We start from the raw sequence: 20,666 nt of genomic DNA on the forward strand, positions 1-20,666 counted from the left end.
GTTGAGAAATATATGTTTATTTCAGAAAATTGGATAAAAAATCCCAGAAGAAGATCGGGAAAAAGGAAAGATTGAGGAGAATCAAAGCGGCTGGTTCGGTGGGCGTTTGCATCGCGCCCGTCCTGCTGCGGAATGCTTCACATTTCGCAGTGTTCGCCACAGTCCGCAAGTCTATACTAACTCGTTCTGCACAACTGCGGTTGATTGATTCAGAAACACCAGATAACAGCGACAATGAAGAGCCATCCTGCAGCCATCACCAATCTCTGGCTACTGTACCAAGGGTACTGTAACTTTAGACAAATCTCACTCATTTATTATGTCATTGTCATTAATTTTTTTTAAACATAACATTTAATATTTAAGCAACTACATAGTTTTAATTTTTTTTGGTAAATGATCAGTTACTACTTTTATCAGAAGTGTTAATCAGTGATCCTGTTACTTTACGGGTGTCCCCTCCACTACCTTTCATGCACAATTATTTATAATGTTTAAGGATTGATATGTGGCAGAATATATGTTCTCTTTAGCTGGTTTTCATATTTTTTTTTATATCATACGGTGGCAAACGAAGTTACCGTTGCCCATAGACATACGCAATTGCATATGCGTTGCCTACCTTTAATTGACAGAGGAGGGGATGCACAGAAAGAAAATATTTTCCCTTCCCATGCATCCTGTCATCCAGAAAGTCCACTTATATTTTTTGGTTGTAAGTTGTGCTGCCGCCTGTTCGTAAGGATGTCATTTGGACCTCGTGATTTGTTTTGATTACACTTATGTACTCGTCCTTGATAGGTATAATGTTCAGGTTTGTTATATATTTCGCTGTTTTTATGTATAATATGGCGTGCTGCTTTTTGTGCGTAAGATGATAGTACTGCATTCCCTGCAGCATATTTATGTTGGAGTTACTGGGTCTTCCCAAGAGCTGCAGACCATATAATCATATAGGTCGTAGAATCATCGTGTAGTTTGTTACCAGTGAACAATATGTTGTTTCTATGACGTTTCTGCCCAAGATCCAGTAAAGGTTTGTATACCGCATTTTGAGTTCGTCTTTTTTGATGTTATGTGTTGGTTCCATGTTAATGATCTGTCTGTAGGTCCAGGTATTTGATGCAGTTGGTATGTGGTAGAGTCGTGTCTTTTAGATTATTGTGCAGTTCCTTCGACGCAGTATCTGGATTTTTATTAATGGCGAGTTTGATATTTATCCAATGTTCTTACGGTGAAAGAAGACATCGTAATGCAACTTACACATATCTGCGAAGATATTCAAAGATATATGTGAAGTCAACCAACCTGCATTGGCCAGAGTGCTTCACTATGGCCTACCCCTAACTTGGGTAGGCTCCGAGCCCATCTGTGGGGACGTATAGTGAATTGATGATGATGATGAGTATAATGTTTTCGTCGGTTAACGTAGCTGCAGTAATATTTGGCACTTGTGGCTCGTACGCTGTATACAGCGTGTACAGAACTGGCTCAATACCGACCCCTGGGGGATTCCTGTTTTTATTGGATAAAACTGTGACGTGATCTCCGATTACTTAACCTTGAACAGTCTTTCACATAGGTAGCTATCGAATAATATGCAGTGGCCGTGCGGAAGGGGATTTTTTATATTACAAAGAAGACCTTGATGCCAAACTTTATCAAATGCCTGTTGTACAACCAGGAACACTGAAGAGCAGTACTCTTTTTCCTCTAGCGCCTTTCGTATCCTATCAACAATTCGATGGACTTATTATACTTAATTGTCGAATGATGGTGTTTAAATCCTAATTGATGGTCTGGTATTATTTTGTTGTATTGAAAAATAATAGTCTTAGTAGCATTTTTTCGAAAACCTTTAGTACCGTCAGCAAGCTCATAGCCTTGTAAGAACTCTGTAGACAGTATCAGCTGGTTTACTTATGATTATGGTTGGCTTATGATTCAGTGTGGCCAGGAATACTATTGCTTTCCTTGGAAGTTGTATTAACACTACCTTTGTAATAGGGTCAAAGCCAGGCTTTTTTTGCTTTTAAGCTTCTTTATGGTCCTCCAGATCTCACGCACAATAACGTGCAGGCGTAATAGTGACATTTGAAGATATTGATGTAGGAGGCTTTTAACGTTTTTTTCAGTTTCAGCCTTGCACCTGTCGTTTGGGGTGAATACATTTGCAATGTGCTGGGCAAATGTTTCCATCTTTTTTTTGTTCATCGGATCCATCAATTAGTACGCTTCATGGGATCGGGCTCCGTTTAGGTAATTGCGGTCTTATGTAGCTTTTTGTAAATTTTCCCAATTAATAATTAGTTGATGCAGTTGCTGCGAGAGATTCTAGTTGGTTGTTAAGAAGGTCGATTCGCAAAATATTTAATTTTTCTTTCAGAAGTGGGACTGATTTTTTGGCAAATGCCCTATCTGTCTATAGTCTGCTGTTGCTAAATTCTTCCTAGTCTTCTATTTTCGTCAATTGCCAATTGTATTTCTAAAGGATATTTATTATTTGTTCCGTTGCGGTATAATTTAGGCGTGTTAAGTTAGCTTGCTCCTTGGATTGCTTCGTGATATATGTCGTGGCTGTTAGTATCTATGTCGTCGGGTGTTTTAAGTGGGTTTCGTAGATCTATGTAAGTCTCAATAAATTCGCGGAAGCAATTCCAGTCTATACGGTTACGTTGTGTTGCAAGTATTCCATGTTCATTTATAACAGATTGTAGTAATTCAGTTAATTTGTTCACCTTCATTCCCATACAATATTATCGGAGCTGGTTTGTTTGGTTTTTAGGGTTCCGTACCTAAAAAGGAAAAAACGAAACCCTTATAGGATCACTTTGTTGTCCGTTCGTCTGTTTGTCAAGATCCTTTTTAGTTTTAGGTTCTGTTTCTTGGACAGATATGGTGGGGCAATGGATTGATTGGGTAATGGAGCAAATTTGTAGGACGTTTTATTATTTGTGGAGATCATCTGTCAGATATTTTTCTCTTCTCTCTGTTTGTGGGTATTCTTTGCCATGAGGGAGGACAGACAGTTTCGGATTCAGAAGCAGAAACATTCATAGGCTGTGCCTCTAGATTGGGGTCAGATGTTTACTGGATTGGGTCTTGTCTACCAGGGTGGTGATGATGATGACTTGGCCTTAGAAATTTATTTGGGAGAAATGCTTGTTATATCAATTTGTTCTTCGAGTTTCCAGCGGCATTAAACTGGAATCTGATCACCCACTCCTAGGCAGTCTTCAGTATCATATTTTTCACTCTCAAGCCTTGATACCTGAGAGCATCGGGGTTAGCCGCATTGCACGACATCAAATACTCGTTTTTCGACATTTCCATAAAAAAAGTGATAGAAAATATTCATGGCACTTTCCCAACGTGTCGCGATCACTCTTTTAGAAGGGGACTTAGTCTTTATTGGCTTCTTATAGTTGAAATTGTAGTTTTTAATGAGCATAGACTGATTTTTTGTCATAATTAAATTGACTTTCTTTTGATTTGTTAGACACCTATTACTAAATTATTAGTCTTCTTTCGTTGCAGATTACCGGCATTGGACTTCGCATGGTATTCGCTCTTATTTCTGAAGCCAGGTTCGCTGATGTAAAATTCTGTCAACAATCTCTTAAAGCATTGTTAGATATTTTACAAGGACATACTCCTGAGGATATGTCTCAGGAGCCCAGTGAGGTATATGGATCCATGTATTTAATTAACGTTCCTTTTGTAATTAAAAAAAATATTTTACAACTATTATTTACCTTTTATCAAATAAAAAGACTTTTTAGTGGCAAAAAATGTACAGTCAGCGTCATATAGATCGTAACAGACAAGATATGCAAATATATAGGTACATCAAAAGTAATCAATTATATCGGTACAACAAAAGTCCTCAAAATAATAGATACATTCACCCTGCTCAAATACATCGGTACATACACAGCGTCAAATATATGAGTACATGCAAGATGCTCATAAATATCGTAGCAGCCACAGCGTCATAAGTAACGAAGCAGTCAAGGTGCGCAAAAATATCGGTACATTTGACAAAATTGAACTCTATCTCTATATACTTGTGATACAATTTGGAATAAACTACTTCTGTTACATTCATTTGACACTTTGCATCAAACCATTTTTCAAAATTTACTAAAAGTGTTCGACGCGGATGACAGATATTAGGTAGATAAATCCAACATCAAATTTAAGTTTGTCATCATATATGCTAGTTTGGTCTCGTGGCCTTACCGTTCGCCGCCGTTGGTACGTAAGGTCGGCGGTTCAAATCCCAAGCCACTATTTTTTTTTTTTTGATATTTAAACTTTTTAATTTTAATATCGAAGCACATGAATAAACTCTATCGCCGTAGTTATTAGGTACTCTTTGATATTGCCTTGGACTAATGAGTTTGACCGTTAAAGTACTTTTCTATTTCAAACAAAAATGAAGGAGATAAAGCGATGCCATTGGCATGTAATTTGTTTATTACTCATGTTTGTTAAACTTGTACCAGTAAAAATAACACTTTTACTTTTACCTTTTACTGATACTGATTATATTTAAGAAACAAAGAAAAAAAACTGAATGTCAATATCCAAACTACATCAAATTTTTGGTCGATTGCAATAAACATTCCAGTGTGCGTGGGCGCGCACACATATGTAGATAACACTTGTACGTATAGTTTCCGCGCGTACCATTCTTAAAACCCGCAAAGACAATCCACGCTCCGCCCACTCACTTCACCCGCGATGGTCTGACCTAATTGCTGTTGACTTTATTTAAATTTCTTTCTACCCGACAGCGAAAATTATAAAAAAAAATTGTCGAGCAAAATTTTACATTACCAAATTTTTACTGGTCATGAAAAAATAACCCCGTGATTGATAAAATGAAAAAAAAGTAGCCTGAGATTCGAACCGGTAAACTTACATATTACGGCAAACATACTAGAATACTGCGCCAAAATAGTATTATATATATTGTGACAAGGCAAATTTGATATTAGTTAATACGTATCTGTCATATTCGGCGTGACAAACTTTTATATTTAAGCGTTATGACAGGTGAAGAAAAATATTGGGTTGCCCAGTAAGTTCGTGCCGCTTTATAAGGAAAATTGAAACCCTGTTCTCTTAAATTTTTGGAAATGTTTTTAAATTATATTGGTATGACTCTATACCTAAAACGTCTTTTATTATTGGATAAAATTTTAAAAATTAGTTTTTATCTCAACCAATGAAATGAAATTATTCACAATATAGAAATTTTTGTGACGTTTGATAATGGCGGAAATCCGAAAATGAATCCACTTCAGCTACAGTCTATTGTAAGCTTTATATCGAAAATCAGAACGAACTTTCCGGACAACCTATAATGTTAATACAAAGTGTCAAATGAATGTAACAGAAGTAGTTTATTCCAAATTGTATCACAAGTATATAAAGATAGAGTTCAATTTTGTCAAATGTACCGATATTTTTGCGCACCTTGACTGCTTCGTTACTTATGACGCTATGGCTGCTACGATATTTATGAGCATCTTGCATGTACTCATATATTTGACGCTGTGTATGTACCGATGTTTTTGAGCACGGTGAATGTATCTATTATTTTGAGGACTTTTGTTGTACCGATATAATTGATTACTTTTGATGTACCTATATATTTGCATATCTTGTCTGTGACGATCTATATGACGCTGACTGTACACGAAATAAATCCAATTCTTCAAAAAATGCTTTCTATAAATGTACGATTACCAATTTAAACTGATATATAAACACGGCTAAACACTCACGTATATTCGTCCGGTGGCGGCACCGACTAGTTTCGAGCCCATCGGGGGCCCTTCATCAGGATGAGTGGTACTGGTATTATTTCGCGGACGCGGCCCTCAGCTCACTCAGTTTTTATATCAGTTTAGTATGATGTCTCACGAAAGTTTGAATAATTTGATTACCAATTTGTTTAGTTTATAGCTATTCAAAGAGCAATGCTGTCGAGTGTGATGGTTGAAACTTTTCTTAAAAAAAACCGTATTATATGATGATAAAGACTAGAATGTACCGACTGTTTTAGATGATTAATATATTACACCGCACCCTGATTGAAATCGTGAGCGGCATCACCCCGACCGGCATAGATGAAGTGCCGAACACCAATATTGGGCTCAGCTGCGCTTGCTTGGTTGCACTCACAGTTTCCAGGGGAGAATCAGAACTGATGCTGAATGCTATCGCTGCTATGATTATGAACACTACGGCTATGACTGAACAATATATAAAGGCAAATAAATCACAATTATTTTTATATATAAAAATTTTATCTGCAGCCAAATGATATTTGAATAGAAGGATGCTTAAGATAATAGCGATTTATTATTTTTATCTTAACAATGTTTTTTTTATTTTATTTCATGCCATTTTACAGATACCCAAAAATTTGACAATTCTACAAAGGAGTGTACAATCCGTGATACTTGGTGAATCTTCACGTAACCAATGGATCAATTTTGGCGTGCCACATCAAAGCCTCGCGTATGGTTTCCCAGTGGACCTGCCTTGCATGATGACAACAGGCCCCGGGGAACTCATAGTCCGTTCCCTGGCCTCGGACGGATGCTACCTTTACGTATACTCCTCAAAGGGATTAATTAAAATTGGAACTGGATACGGCAGCTCCTTAAAACAGCATATCTATAAATTCAAATATGATTTCTTCCAAGGTGACCGCCATGGATGGCTAGGTTATTGCAAGGTACAAATTGTTTCTTTTTATCTTTGATTTATATTATGTTTTGAGGGCGTTTTTATTTAATGTTTGTTTTGTAGGATAAACTGTATGTGAGAATTGGGCGGAAGAAACCCGAAGTGTATGAAGTGAACAAAGAAACCTTAGAAGTGATGAAGATCCTTAGACTGGACCCCGGACAATCCGACTCGCCGGAGCAGAAGTGTGCCGTGTTCACGGATGGCAATCAACTGGGACTTGTCTTACTAGCTAATTACGTAAGTGATATTCCAGACCATTCGCCATCTTCTGCCATTGATAAATTATATAACATTAATGTTTTTTAAGGCTAAAATTGTCGTGAAAATGTACGACGTGACAAACATACCCGAGCATAACGAATGCTCCCCTATCGAGCTGAAAGCGCGGGAAGAATGGAATGTACATCTGTTGCGTCGACGGACTATGGCATTGGGCCGTCCGCCGTTTGATGACGGCTTTTCACGAAGAGCAGGCGACAATGATACCCCCGTGTTGATGCAGTTAGATGATAACGATCTTGACCCACTGCATGGTATCTGTGCCGGTCAGGATTTCGGTCTGTTGACTACGAAAACGGGAAAGGTGAGAATGTCAATGCTAATATTACTCTTTATATTGATATTTCTTACTTCATAACTCCAGAATGAATGAACAATACTTATATGCTAAGATATACATGTATTTGGTTGTTTTGCAATCAGGTGTACTACACTGGTAAAGGCACAAGCCTGGGGTACAAAATGGCGTCCCCACATATCGGGCGATGGACTCTCATGAAAGAGACATTATTCAACAGGAACGAACCGAACGTGAAGAAGTGCCAAGTTACTCAGGTAAGTTTTATAATGCTGAAATGGAAAGAAGTCACTGATCTATTATAAATGAGTAAGAATAGATTGGTGAAAACACAAATAAAATAAAATATTACGAAATGTTTGTTGCAGACTGCAGTGGGACATGAGGGTGTCCATGCTATCCTGGTATTGGATAATGGCAGTGTTCTGTTCACGGGCATAGCCAGGCGCGGCGAAGACGGCGACATCGGCAAACATCGCCGCAACCCAAAACCTACGCGCCCTAAGAAGATTACTAGGGTAAAATAAATAAATTGATTTAAGTTAGAATTAAATTATCAAAATGTTTGTAAGCTCTTAATTAAAGAAAATAGCTGTTTAACAACGTTACTAAACCATTTTGTACCACTGAAAATATGTACTCTGCTAACTTGTAATCACTAATTGCTTGTAAATGAATAGATAACAGTAACGACTACTAATTGTAGTAGTACTCATAGTTGGTTAATTCGTTAGTGAGGGATTTCTGTAACTTTAAGTAACCACTATGAGTGCGGTAATAAATGTAGGGAATTAATAAATATCTACGATACAAGGTGGAGGGTCATCACATAGTGTACGCGGCGTGTAACTACGGTTCCACCGCGCTGGTGACTCGCGATGGCCTCTTGTTCATGTTCGGGAAGGACACGCAGCATTGCGACTCCACTGGCTTGGTCACAGGACTCAAACACGAGAAAGTTATACAGGTAACGTCATCATCATCCTGTCCTGTTTGAGGTTGGTAGAACAAGATTTCGTTGTGCATTCCTTAGTGTTACATACGGGTGTGCCGAATTATACAATATCTTTTATTGTTTTTATGGTCCTACAAATTGGAAGTTCATTTAAAAGATACGACAGAAAGTAATTGTTATATTATAATCTCAGGTGGCACTTGGCAAAGCGCATGCTGTTGCGTTAACAAACTTCGGTCAAGTTTACACTTTCGGCATCAACAATAAAAGCCAATGCGGCAGAGAATTCGGCTACGGTAAGGAAAGTAAGTAAAAATTGCTAATTATGTACATATATTTCAGTCTACATTAGTAAAAATTAAAGAGTGTAATAACTAGGTATCACGTTTGAAAAAAAAACTTCTGTTTTTCATAATTCGAATACCACTGAAGAGATATATGGATATACTCGTGTGCATACTTTCCCAAACAAAAGTTTGGAATACCGAGCAAGTACTTAATTCAGTACTTATTCCAGAGTACCAACCGCGACGCAAAGAGAAGGAGGAGGTTCGCGTGTGTGTTGACGGACATTCGTTCCACACTGACTACTGCCGCGTGTGCACGCTTTGCCGTCAGTGCACCGGCTTCGGCAACAAATGCTGCTGCGTCGCCATAGCCGAGCGTGTGCCCGGAGAGTAAGTCTGCTATTTATATTTAATTCCATTCGCAGATTACTTTTCGCAATTTCATGATAGGTTTAATGGTGGAGACAGCAAGAATAAATCGATTAAAATGCGATACAAAGTTTTCGCTTCATGTTTTAAAAATCTGTGTAGTAGAAACTTCTTTATATATTTAAAGGCATCGCATCTGCATTTCCTCTGGTGCTGCCATGATGTCCATGGGTGTCGTTGGATCACCTCGGTGTTCCCGCCGCTCGTGTCTCCCCTTCTCCTATAAAAATATTTGGAATGCGAAGACTCCAAAAACGTACCGAACCTTACACACTAAGTGACGTAATATAATTAATTATATTTTTTAGGTACTGCAGAAAATGCTGTTGCAGCAAAGGCGAGAGCAGCTGCACCGCTTGCGGCATTTGTCGCAAATGTGCCAGCGTGACAAAGATATCACAACCGCGCCAGTCGGATGTTGCAGACGAACACTTAGAAGGCATGCCCGCAGAACCGCCGCCTGGTAATTGTTTGCTCAATTATTACTTTACTATAAGAATGTATTTTCTCTTTCATCTCTTTAACCTTATTAAAATTATGGGAAAGGAAAAATCACTAGAATTTGACCTTCATCATGCAAACTGATCAGATTGTACACTGAATCATTATCACTTGACGTGTGTCTTGGCCGTGGTGTTACACATGCCGAGGCGGCCTATTTAGCATGTGATACATGTCACTGTTAAATGTTAATAAATAAAATATGTAACGTGTATGTGATCATAACAGAAAAAGAGGAGAGCAAATCGGTCGCCCACGAGATGTCGATCGCGGGTCCAAGCAGCGAGGTGGACAAGGGGGAGCGGGATACGAGCGTGAAAGTGAACAGCCTGCCGCCGGCGCGCATCGCCGTGCCCGGGGGACATCGCATCGTCGCCATTGCTTGCGGCTTGCACCATACCGTGCTGCTCTCTGATAACGGTAACATAAGCTAGTGTTTTTAATTCTTACTTATATTTGAAATAGAAGGTTCGGATGGATGTGTGTTAGAATATATAGCGGGAACGGCTCCATGAATCTCGTTGAAATTTGGCATAGAAATAGAACATAGTTTGGAGGGACACAAAGGCTACCAAAATTTTTTTTTGGAATTCGACGCGGACGTAGACTTAAGCGACAGCTGCAATTGATAGACGGCAATTGATAGTAAGCCTAAGTTATTTGATGCGGTGCCGCTAATATCGTATTGTGTTCTACAAAGCATTTTAAGTTCATCCGTATTACATTAGTTATAATGCCTACTTTCCAATGACTACTTGTTGTTTGTTGTTTCCACGACCAGGTGAGGTGCTGACGTTCGGATCTAACCAGATGGGTCAGCTGGGTGCGGGCGATGTGGCGCCACACCATCGCATCGTGCTCGTCCGCTTGCCGCGCGCATGCTCAGTCGCAGCGGGCAGCAACCACACCGCTATCCTCACCCGCGACGGAGAACTCTACACCTTCGGATACCACCAGGTGCCATATCAATGTCACATTCCAAATCAACGCCTAATTCCTTATCTCCTAAGCATATAAACATTTCAATCGAAAAATGTTATAAAAATGATTTATACACCAATATTTTGTGTATATTTTTTTAACAATATTTAGGCTTTCGTTTGGAACTAGAAATAGTGTGATTAGATTACTGCATGCGCTACCTTATACTATAGTTATCTCCTCATTTCGTATAGTTATCTTCAAATATCTTGGCGGCCAAAAATCACTTGTGCGCTGCGCAGTGTCCTCCCCTCGTATTGCGTTAAGCTCAAATACTAGGTGTATTGTATTTTGCGCACTGATGTGCAAGAAATAAGGATCCGCCAAGATATCTGATAACAACAATAATTTACCAGTATAATGCCTGTACCACACAATCACGAAAGTGAACAGGAACAGAAGCGAACTCATCGAGATCTAAATTATTGAATATATGTAACGTCAGTTTGTTTCATAAATGAGTTATATTTTCCCGTACCGAGTACGTTTGCTTAATTTTGGCCGGATAGTGGCAAAGTTCGTTTCGTTCCGGTTCGCTGTTTCTGCTATATGCTGCAGCCATTTTTGTTATTAATTTTAATGAAAATTCAAGATAAAAAGGAAAAATAATGAATTATAAAATCACTAGATGCAAGTAACTATCTACGTGTACTCCTGTCATAATCTTAGATTCCTTTATTGTAATTTTAAAAAGATAGCAGGCAGGATAAATGTGATACCTTCCCTTATTTTTAGTAGATTTCATGAATATTATTTTAAACTCTGTGATAGTACAAATAAGACTGCTGTGTAATGTGATATTAGGCATATGCTATATTTTTTTTAATAGTTGCATTATTTTTTTTATTTACGTTTTATGTCAAATAAATGGCCAAATATTAATGGTCATATAAGTTATTTGTTTCCCTAGTTACATCATTGATTGTTTTGTTTATATTTTCTATAATTTAAATGTGTTATGCTATTGCTATTTGAAAATATAAATACGAGGAAATTAATTAATGGAGAAAAATTTTTCGTAACCCTTTCTTGTGACAATAAACAATTATTTTCATTACTTTCTTTTTATTCTGATCAGCTTTCTAAAATGTGTAGTTAATCTGTATGTTGTTTTTGGTAAGTTAATATTCACCCACTCCAAAATCCGTAAAATATGAGAATGGAGTGAAATTCATGAGGAAAAGAAAAAAATGGATGGGTAAAATAGCTGGCATGTCGTATTTATTAGACGAAACGTAAGACAATAATAAACTGTGCAACATCCATCATTTCATTCGAAATACTGTGAAGAAAAAAAAAATGCATATCAAAATAGATAAAATATCCTACAAAAAACATAATTATTGTTTTTTCTTATATTTTGTTTTTGTTATGTTTTTTTTTAATTTAATTTGCCATTTTCATTGACAGAATAACTCAAGATAAAAGATACTCAAGATTGTGTCCACGTACTTAGAGGATTTTTTTTTTAATTTATCATTTTAAAATTGATATATTATAAATACCACTACATATTTAAGATCCTATTTGTATTCTACAATTTTTCTCTGGTAATTAAACAATCCGTGTATCCAATATATAGGATTATTTCATGCATACGTACATAATATTATTCTTTGGCATGAGGACTATAGTCGAAATGGCTTTCTCTTTAACCAAGATAAGCGTTAAAATATTTTGTAAATAATTAACGTTATAATACGTTCATATTGACTCAATGATATGAGGATTTTGATGACTTTTTACGTGGTAAAATCATAAGTTAAATGATCATAAATTTTCATTGTCATTATATCGGTCTATAAAATCTTGCCGGTGAAATTAATTAAAGGTAAGTCGCTTTAACTAAATATAAGTAATTGCATGCTGGCTTTCAAAAATGTAATCCCTTCCCAGTCTTCTAGGTCACTTACGTGAGTTTTTTTATGTAGTTTTTATATGTTTTATATTTTTAGTCCACTTAGCGTTAATAATTTTTTTGTGATATATACAAACAGAAAGGTTCACTGGGGCGCCAACAACCCGAGGAGCCAGTGCGTCAGGAGCGTGCCCCAACTTGGTATGCGACCCCAGGACGTGTTACCCGCTTTGGCCCACGCGACGCCGCTAAAGCGGTCTGGGTCTCCGCGTCTGGCGACCAGACCTTCGTACAACTCTGTCAGTCTGTCATCAAGACTGATACTATCTTTAGTTCGACTATCACTGCTAATGGAAATAACATTGGTATGTAGTTAGCTGCAAGTTCCTCGTGTTAACAAAGTTACTTATTAATAAAGCGCCTTATAATTGGGAATAGCAAACTTTTTTTTGTATTAAAATTCAATATCTAAACTTAAACCTATAACAAATAATTATTAATTTATTATTCCATTGCATTATAACAAAAACTTTCTTTTTACTATTTTTTATATACTAATAATTTTATACTTGTCCGATAGTGATCTTGCCCAACCGGCCGGAACATGCATTCAAATGCATCACAATAAACAAAATTGACAGTTCTTGCAACGCGTGGACTGGACCCGAGCAAGTTGACTTCGTGAACAGTCTCGCATGTCTAGACCCCCTGTACAATGTACTGTGGTGCTACCAGCCGCAAAATAAAGCCATTAGGTGCTATAACATCCTCGCCTTCGATGCCAACAAACTGCAGCGTTGTTACAACGATCCGGACATAACCACGGAAAATGAAAAGCAATTCCCTAATTACGGTATGATGAAGCGATTAGAAGACTTCAAAGATCTGAAGACTTTCGATCAGTGCCGTACTACAGATGAGAAACCACCGAACAATATGTCACTCGCCAACATCTCTGTGTTAAACGAAGAACTTGCCATACCTATGGTGGAAGACTGTTATGTGACAAGGATGCATGCGGCATTGCATCTCCTGGGCTGCTTGGACTCACTTGCATTTGCCCATGATAATAAGTAAGTGTTTTAAAATAATAAGATAAATAAATTAAAATTATTTTAATATAAACTTGATCGTTTTTTCCTAGGCTCAAAATGCCAGAATACAAACCCGATAATTCTGGCGGCATGACGAAATCGCTTGCGATGCTGGAAGATTTCTCAGTGGTGAACCGCTTCCCCAACCACGGCGGTGGTTGGGGGTACTCTGACAACTCCATTGAGGCTATACGCTTCATGTGTGACAGAAATATTTTACTGGGTTAGTATATTATGTATGCACTTTTATTCATTTTGTACTCAGAATTCGGTTGTTTTCTGTAAGCCCCTTTTTCCAACAGTACGACTAGTAACACAGCATCGGGCGGGTAGCCTTTGTGTGAAAAGGGAGTCTAAATCTGAAGATTTGGTTTAAAATATGAGCCGATCGATTTAATTTTTACTTTATTGGACAAAAACTTTTACCTGGTTTTTATTTGGAAGTTTGTTGTATATTATTATATTTATTGCACAGGTGGCTATGGTTTGTACGGAGGCCGTGGCGCTAACAGGGCTAAGATCAGGTTGTACGACATTGGATATGGTGGCGGCGAGCTGGAGGTGGAGGGACAGCTTCTGGCCGAGAGCGATGACACCGTGTTCCAGTGCGCGCCCAGGGAACGCTACCCCATTTTATTTGATACTCCTGTACCTGTAGCTGTAAGTAAATTGAACCTTTGAAGGATTGCGTCGGAAAAGTTTTTTCACAGTGAAGAGACTTGTGCGTCGTTACTGAAAAATATTTTGTACTTGTAGGCTAATCGATGGTACGTTGCTTGGGCTCACATCAATGGCTCGTCATCCGACTGCGGATCATCGGGACAATCGGTGGTCATCAAGGAAGACGCCACATTCTACTTCAAGACCTCTGAAATGTCCACCAATGGCACAGACGTGAACGCGGGACAAATAGGTTGTCTCCTATATATTGTTATAAATTCCGAAGAGTTAGCGCTCCGACGATCCCTAAAGAATGAACCGATAGTTATTCTATCCAAGAACATGTCTCGTAAAGTCACCGTCGGCTGCTTCAAGACCATTATGAAATTAATGGAATGGAGCTGGAGGACATTCAGAGGTTTGGTAGATGCCACAAACGGATTAGTACCCATCAATTACCAAAAATTAAGCGCGATGAAGCAACAAAAGAGATTGGTGTATGTGATAAGATCCTGCCTGAGACTTATAAGATCTTATATAAATGAAATTTACCCAAAGAACAGTAAAAATAGGAACTCACAGGGGTATATGTCGTATTTTGAGGTGATGTCTGAGATACGCAACTTCATTAAGCAAATAATGGCGGAGCAGGTTCCCGTTTGCGCCACGCTACCGATACGATCCGGTCAGAAACCTTACAGAGGTTGCTATGTTCAGTTCTCTTTGGAATTGACAAAATCTGTGCTAAGAGAGGCTCACAAGACAGTCACCTCTTGCTTCCACGCGTTCTACCCAACGCCTACGCTCAAGTGGAACCATCTGTGCTTCCTGCTTTCTTATATTAAGGTATGTATTCTATTATTTTTTGTATTACATAATTATTATGTAATAAATTTTATCTAGTATCAAAAACACGTATAAATGTTGCAAAAGGAGGGGAAAGTCCCTATGGCGAGCGTAAGGGAGCTGTCGGCGACTTGCGCGGCGCTGTGCAATTCCTGCAGCTTGATGGACGTGCTGCAACACATCGTGGGAGTGACGCAAACCTCTCTACGCGAGGACAACAAACGCCGCATTGAACGCCCTGACAACAGAGTAAGATACAAGCATTGACATTGAATAGGATTGCGGGGAAAATACAGCTTTTTGGTGTGCCTAATCAGTGGATTTGCTCTCGTTGAAACGTAGTATACCATTTCCTGGGAAGATACCGGAATAACAAAAGGTTCCTGTTTTTCTGGATTAACGTTCGACTGAATATTCGCCCAAAATTGTATATTCACCAGCAACTGATGCGTCGTTTTGAGTGACCAACGAATAACTTTGTTGTTTGTTTGCGTAGTTGGCGAAACCAGGTCCGAGTAGAGCTGGTTCATCGTCGCATTCCTCGCACTCGAAGAAACCTCCTCCCGTGCCACCTAGAGCCAACAATAGAGAACAAAAGGTATATGTTTTAAGTTTGAAACCTACTTGATGAGATTTTTCACATTTCATTTACTTCGACATCTCATGGACTTTACTTACACTTACATAATTGATGGTGTTTTGTTCTATGTAACGTAGAGCCAAGATCAGGGTGAGCCGAAGCCGGCGTACATGAACTGGCACTTGATGGACGTGATTCCGCGTCTGCTGGACATCGTGCTGATACCGTTGAAGGAGCGAATGACGACGCACGAATGCTCAAAGCCCCATGAACACGGCGAGATTGCTGCTCGCCAGCGTCTGGCCGAATACATCGGCAAATTCATAGTGCGAGTAGTCGCTGAATTAGCGCAATACGCTAATGATGCCCGGGTAAATTGTCTATGGCTTATTATAACTCTAGTATATTCACTATTTAATAGCTTTACTCTTAGCTCTTTTGTTCATAAGCTTACAGTTATATTTTCTTTAGGACGAATTGGACACGAATGCCTTGAAACATCTCACTACTCCGTCGCGTTTTGTACGCGTAAATCAAAACCGTGCCTGGAACACGGGCAACGGGAGCCCGGATTCCATAGCATTTACAGTAGACAGGTCCGGGATTATGCTGGTCGGAGCTTGTGTGTATGGCGGCGGTGGCTCATATGAATATACCCTTGAGCTGATGCAGGACGTGAGTATCTGCAGACCGAAGTTTATATTTTGACCTTTCCGACGAAAATACTTTTGTAAACTCTTAAGAAATTGTAAACTTTTCGTCGTATGGGTCGGTATATGAAATTAAAAAATATGTATTCGATATTGATTGTGGAAATGTAACAACAGCAGCTACGCAACACAACGGAGGACACGAAGTCGTCGCACTGCTGGGTCAGCGTGGAGTCAGTGCACGGCACGTTCACTGCCGCTGACTGCCAAAACGACATAGCAACAATCAAGTTCGAAAGACCGGTCACATTGAAGGTGTGAAACAACACACGTTATTAAAGTTATTATGTAATAAAGTTTCTGTTGCGGCTTAGCAACAGAGACATCAGTATTTTGACGTTGTAATACAAGTCCCCCACCTATAGAATTTCACTGTTGCAGTGGATTTTCATTTTGGAATCATCTAAAGAAAATCTTATTGTTATCTCTGTATTGTAAGTTTTATGTATGATTTGAATGAAATTAATGCAACACACAATTAAAGCTTAGCTAAGTAGTTCGTAATTCACAGTCATGGTGCCTAGCCATAAATTTATTTGCCGATGAAATATCTTTGATTGGTATAAGTTTAATTAAATTGTTCAGCACTTAAAAATCTCAAAGGAAACGACTAAGAGGAGTTGTTTACAGGCGGAGTACCAGTATGCATTGAGGCTGTGCAACCAAGGCGGGCGCACTGTGAACGGAGACTGCGGCCTGCCTTCGGTGAAGGGCCCTGATGGCACCACCTTCCTCTTTGCCTCCAGCTCTCTTAGTTTCAACGGCACTACGCTGGCGAGAGGACAAATACCTTCCCTCATCTATTACGGGTTTGTTTTAATATAAAGGAATGGATGGTTATTTTACGTAATTACATCCTAACTGTGGTGCAAGCTAAGTTATCTTTAAGTTGACAAATCCTTCACCAGCTCACTATACCCACACACGTCCCCACCGAGGGGCTCGGAGCCTAAGGGTTAAGTTAACGGTGATTAGGCCATAGTCCACCACGCTGGCCAAGTGCGGGTTGGTTGACTTCACACATATCTTTGAATTTCTTCTCAGATATGTGCAGGTTGCATCTCGATGTTTTCCTTCACCGTAAGACTAATCTTTATCTCTTTCTAAATTTCACTATTGTACCCAAATTTATTTCTGCCATGGTCTTCCAGGACACGAGCAGACCAGGATCTGACGTCATTGATCGTACTTAATAGCAATTCTTCTCTTAGATCTTCGAAGTTGCTATCAAACACGTCAGAGAGTAGCGATGCAATACTGTCAGCGCTGCGAACGCTGACAGTGCGCGTTGGAGCGCTCGTGATGGAGCGCTTTACGGAGCTGCTGTCCGAGTTGCGGTCAAAGCTGTCGCCGAAGGAGATGCGGCGCAACATCCCCGAGCTGCGAGACAGCCCCGCAGTCAACACCCTACTGCCCTATGTGCTAACACATCTAGATACCATGGACGATCCTAAGGTAACACATCAACAAACTGGAGAATATGGCAAGGCGCAATCAAAGCTTGGTCTAAGGGAGGGTAGCTACCATTAACATGGTTTTATTTGAAGTAGTTTTTTGAACATTTTGCAATGCCTTAATCATTTTTAAAAATTTGGCCAAAGTTTTCTATTAACTCACTATTTTCTTTTTCATGCAGAGTTACGTGAAGATATTGGAGCTGATTCATAAGATGCTGCCGCACGTGGCCGCACTGAATTTGCTGGTGCCTGGCGAGGAGCCAGCCTCATTGCCAGGACAGTACTACACCTGGGTGGAGAGCCTGCACCCTTACCAGCCATCATCCGTCAGCAACATAAGGTATAAACTCTTTTACACTAAGCAGACATTAGAGCATTTTTTGCTTAAATTTTCAAATAACATCATAATTTAAAAGAAATATTTTTTTCAGACGTCCAACATATTTAAATTACGTTGCTTACTTGATTTCTTAATAATGTCTGCATTTTTTTGTAGAGTACTATTCCCAAAGAGCGTGTCGTGGATAGCATTAGAGATGGACCCGCGCAGCATCACCGCGCAGCCGGAGGACACGCTAACGATCTATGCAGCGGCAGGAGCGCCTACTCAAAAGTGCACGGCCGTCAAAGAGCCACTCATATCAGAGTCGCCCTTCCGCAAGGTATACAAGGTAGAAAATCGTCCGTTTGTTCATTAAATCATTCTATATTTTTATATAGTTATATGTTTATGATGTCTTAAAAATCTGTGAACTTATAAAAAAAATATATGGTTGTGATTTTTGAAAAAAAAATCATGATTTATTTTATATATCTTTTTACACAATAAAAGAAATAAAAGGTAGCAAAAGTTTAATAAAAGGAAAAATATACCGTGAAATGTATAAGGTATAACAAGTTACTGTGTGATAATTAATGAACAGCATGCGAACATATACACCTGTAATGAAGGCAATATTAAATAATATATTGTAGGTCTTCATTTTAGGTAACAGATATATAATGTAGTAGTTACCTCATTCATATCATAAGTAGAAATTGTACATAGTAACTGCTCGTGTAAACGCATGCAGCATATATGTTTACACAAGTAAATTGTTTTGTATCTGTGTAAAAACAGATACTTAAACTTTAATATATTTTGTCACATTTAATTATTATTTTAGCGTCGTATTCAACTGTCTGTGGAGGAAGGAGACCAGGATGACTTCAATGAAGAGGGAGATCTTGATAGCAACTGTGCACATCATAACAAAATCTACTTGAGTGTGACTCCGCGACTTGCGAACGTGTAAGTTAAGCCACATCGGTTTTTACTGACTGGATGTTAACAGTCCATCGATGATTTATAGCATTGTTCCGTAAATATTTAAATGTACAAAATATTAATGGTTGGTATTTTGTTACAGAGCTTCCGAATATCCTCAGAAAGCTATTTTGGTGCCTGGAAATGAAGCCATATTTTCGTTGGAGACAGCCTCTGACTATCTAAGAGAGTACAAAACTGACAAGTAAGTATTTCAGGCAAATTTAATTAGAGTCTGGTTTAGTTCTCTATCTACCCCATTCTTCATATACTTTCCATTCTCCACTGCATGAATATTGGCAATTTGTAATGATAAATTGAAGCGTGCCTGTGCTACGCGATCCTATTTCTTCTAGAATAGTCTTTGAAACTACTGTTGATTCCTCTCCACTACAAACTTCCAGCAATACTAATGTCAGATGACAGCGTTGATTGTAAGTAGCATTGAACGTGTTAACTCTAACATATTATACAAATAGCATGTGTTGTGCAGTGGTCTGGAGAGCCACTTCGGTTACCGGTGCCTGTGCGTGGGTTACGAAGACACGCCGTTCACCATACAGCGCAATGGTCTGTTACTATTGGAGATGGAGCTGGTGTACGCCGGCGCTGCGTGCGCCTCTCGACTTCTTGCACCTGACTTGGAAATGCCCAGTACATCTCACAGTAAGTCACACATTTTATTGGGTAAAAAAAAACAAAACATACGTGTAGATAACTATGTAGTCGTTATGTTTATTCACACATATATATATATATATGAAACTGGCAACTATTGTATGTTAACATCATCTTTCTATTAGTAGTATTATAAATGTATGTATCTCCGTATATAGGAACATAGAATCTATTTCCCCTGCGCTTCCTTTATGTACTGCAGCTGCGATATGAAGATCGTGATTGGAATATATTGGTGCAGGTGTATCTTTGTTATTGTATACAAAGTAATATACAACCTGAGAATATAAAGTTTCTTTTGTACATGTTGAATGTACAAATGTCACACAAATGTGTTATGAAGGCTTATTTAAATAAGTTTGGAAATTGAAGGATGAAACTTTTTATTTGATGCTAAAAAGTGGGAAATCTTTGCCTGTAACCATAACGCCGAAACATTCCCACAAAAACAGGCTGTCATCCGTTACGCCTAATAATAAATATTTGTGAGTAACAAAAATATGTATTCATACAGAGACCCTGGCTGATATCCAGTATCTGGCAACGTGGGGCACGACGCGCGAGGGCGAGCCTCCTCTAGACTACACGGAGATGACATTCATCGCCCGAGGCTTGGACCTCGCTTCACTCCCGACTATACATCAAGTGCTTGATGGACAGAAACTGGCGCGGTAAGTTTAGAATCCCACAGGATTATTGGCTACGTTTATCGAGTTGTAAGCGCAATGCGAGCATTAACTCGCTGTGTTTACCCATTAAATTTTCATCAGCGTGATCTACAAATTATATACAAATTTGGAAGTGCCACCTAGTGTTAGAATTAAGAAACACTTAGTGCTTTGGTGGATGTGTGCTGTTTTGATGACCAATAGACGTTTATATGGTTTTACTTTTGTCTTAAAATAATTAAAATGCATTGATGAACCTCGAAGCTACGACGCAAGCATATGTATGTTAAATACTATTGGACTTAACCAAA

At 38.8% G+C, this 20,666-nt stretch overlaps 1 protein-coding gene across 6 annotated transcripts in view; it reads left to right on the forward strand.

Annotated features, from left to right (window-relative positions):
* The window catches only part of hiw (MYC binding protein highwire), an 83,451-nt gene that overhangs the window by 1,567 nt on the left and 61,218 nt on the right, over nucleotides 1-20,666 (forward strand). For 5 of the 6 annotated variants that reach the window (XM_013306598.1, XM_013306599.1, XM_013306601.1 and 2 more), the window contains exons 3-34: nucleotides 26-284; nucleotides 3,538-3,684; nucleotides 6,077-6,283; nucleotides 6,428-6,754; nucleotides 6,829-7,005; nucleotides 7,076-7,351; nucleotides 7,471-7,602; nucleotides 7,714-7,863; nucleotides 8,160-8,312; nucleotides 8,494-8,605; nucleotides 8,818-8,977; nucleotides 9,325-9,479; nucleotides 9,746-9,937; nucleotides 10,299-10,474; nucleotides 12,496-12,721; nucleotides 12,937-13,429; nucleotides 13,501-13,673; nucleotides 13,926-14,110; nucleotides 14,207-14,956; nucleotides 15,044-15,205; nucleotides 15,453-15,554; nucleotides 15,674-15,907; nucleotides 16,008-16,211; nucleotides 16,364-16,501; nucleotides 16,877-17,055; nucleotides 17,458-17,701; nucleotides 17,883-18,043; nucleotides 18,200-18,374; nucleotides 18,870-18,994; nucleotides 19,113-19,214; nucleotides 19,503-19,675; nucleotides 20,202-20,358. In XM_013306598.1, the coding sequence (XP_013162052.1) occupies nucleotides 26-284; nucleotides 3,538-3,684; nucleotides 6,077-6,283; nucleotides 6,428-6,754; nucleotides 6,829-7,005; nucleotides 7,076-7,351; nucleotides 7,471-7,602; nucleotides 7,714-7,863; nucleotides 8,160-8,312; nucleotides 8,494-8,605; nucleotides 8,818-8,977; nucleotides 9,325-9,479; nucleotides 9,746-9,937; nucleotides 10,299-10,474; nucleotides 12,496-12,721; nucleotides 12,937-13,429; nucleotides 13,501-13,673; nucleotides 13,926-14,110; nucleotides 14,207-14,956; nucleotides 15,044-15,205; nucleotides 15,453-15,554; nucleotides 15,674-15,907; nucleotides 16,008-16,211; nucleotides 16,364-16,501; nucleotides 16,877-17,055; nucleotides 17,458-17,701; nucleotides 17,883-18,043; nucleotides 18,200-18,374; nucleotides 18,870-18,994; nucleotides 19,113-19,214; nucleotides 19,503-19,675; nucleotides 20,202-20,358 (6,606 nt within the window). The remainder of the gene's footprint in view (nucleotides 1-25; nucleotides 285-3,537; nucleotides 3,685-6,076; nucleotides 6,284-6,427; nucleotides 6,755-6,828; nucleotides 7,006-7,075; nucleotides 7,352-7,470; nucleotides 7,603-7,713; nucleotides 7,864-8,159; nucleotides 8,313-8,493; nucleotides 8,606-8,817; nucleotides 8,978-9,324; nucleotides 9,480-9,745; nucleotides 9,938-10,298; nucleotides 10,475-12,495; nucleotides 12,722-12,936; nucleotides 13,430-13,500; nucleotides 13,674-13,925; nucleotides 14,111-14,206; nucleotides 14,957-15,043; nucleotides 15,206-15,452; nucleotides 15,555-15,673; nucleotides 15,908-16,007; nucleotides 16,212-16,363; nucleotides 16,502-16,876; nucleotides 17,056-17,457; nucleotides 17,702-17,882; nucleotides 18,044-18,199; nucleotides 18,375-18,869; nucleotides 18,995-19,112; nucleotides 19,215-19,502; nucleotides 19,676-20,201; nucleotides 20,359-20,666) is intronic. The other variant, XM_013306602.1, reaches the window with a different exon arrangement.

The sequence above is a fragment of the Papilio xuthus genome, unplaced genomic scaffold (assembly GCF_000836235.2).
Source record: "Papilio xuthus unplaced genomic scaffold, Pxut_1.1 DF828177.1, whole genome shotgun sequence".
NCBI classification, from domain to species: domain Eukaryota; kingdom Metazoa; phylum Arthropoda; class Insecta; order Lepidoptera; family Papilionidae; genus Papilio; species Papilio xuthus.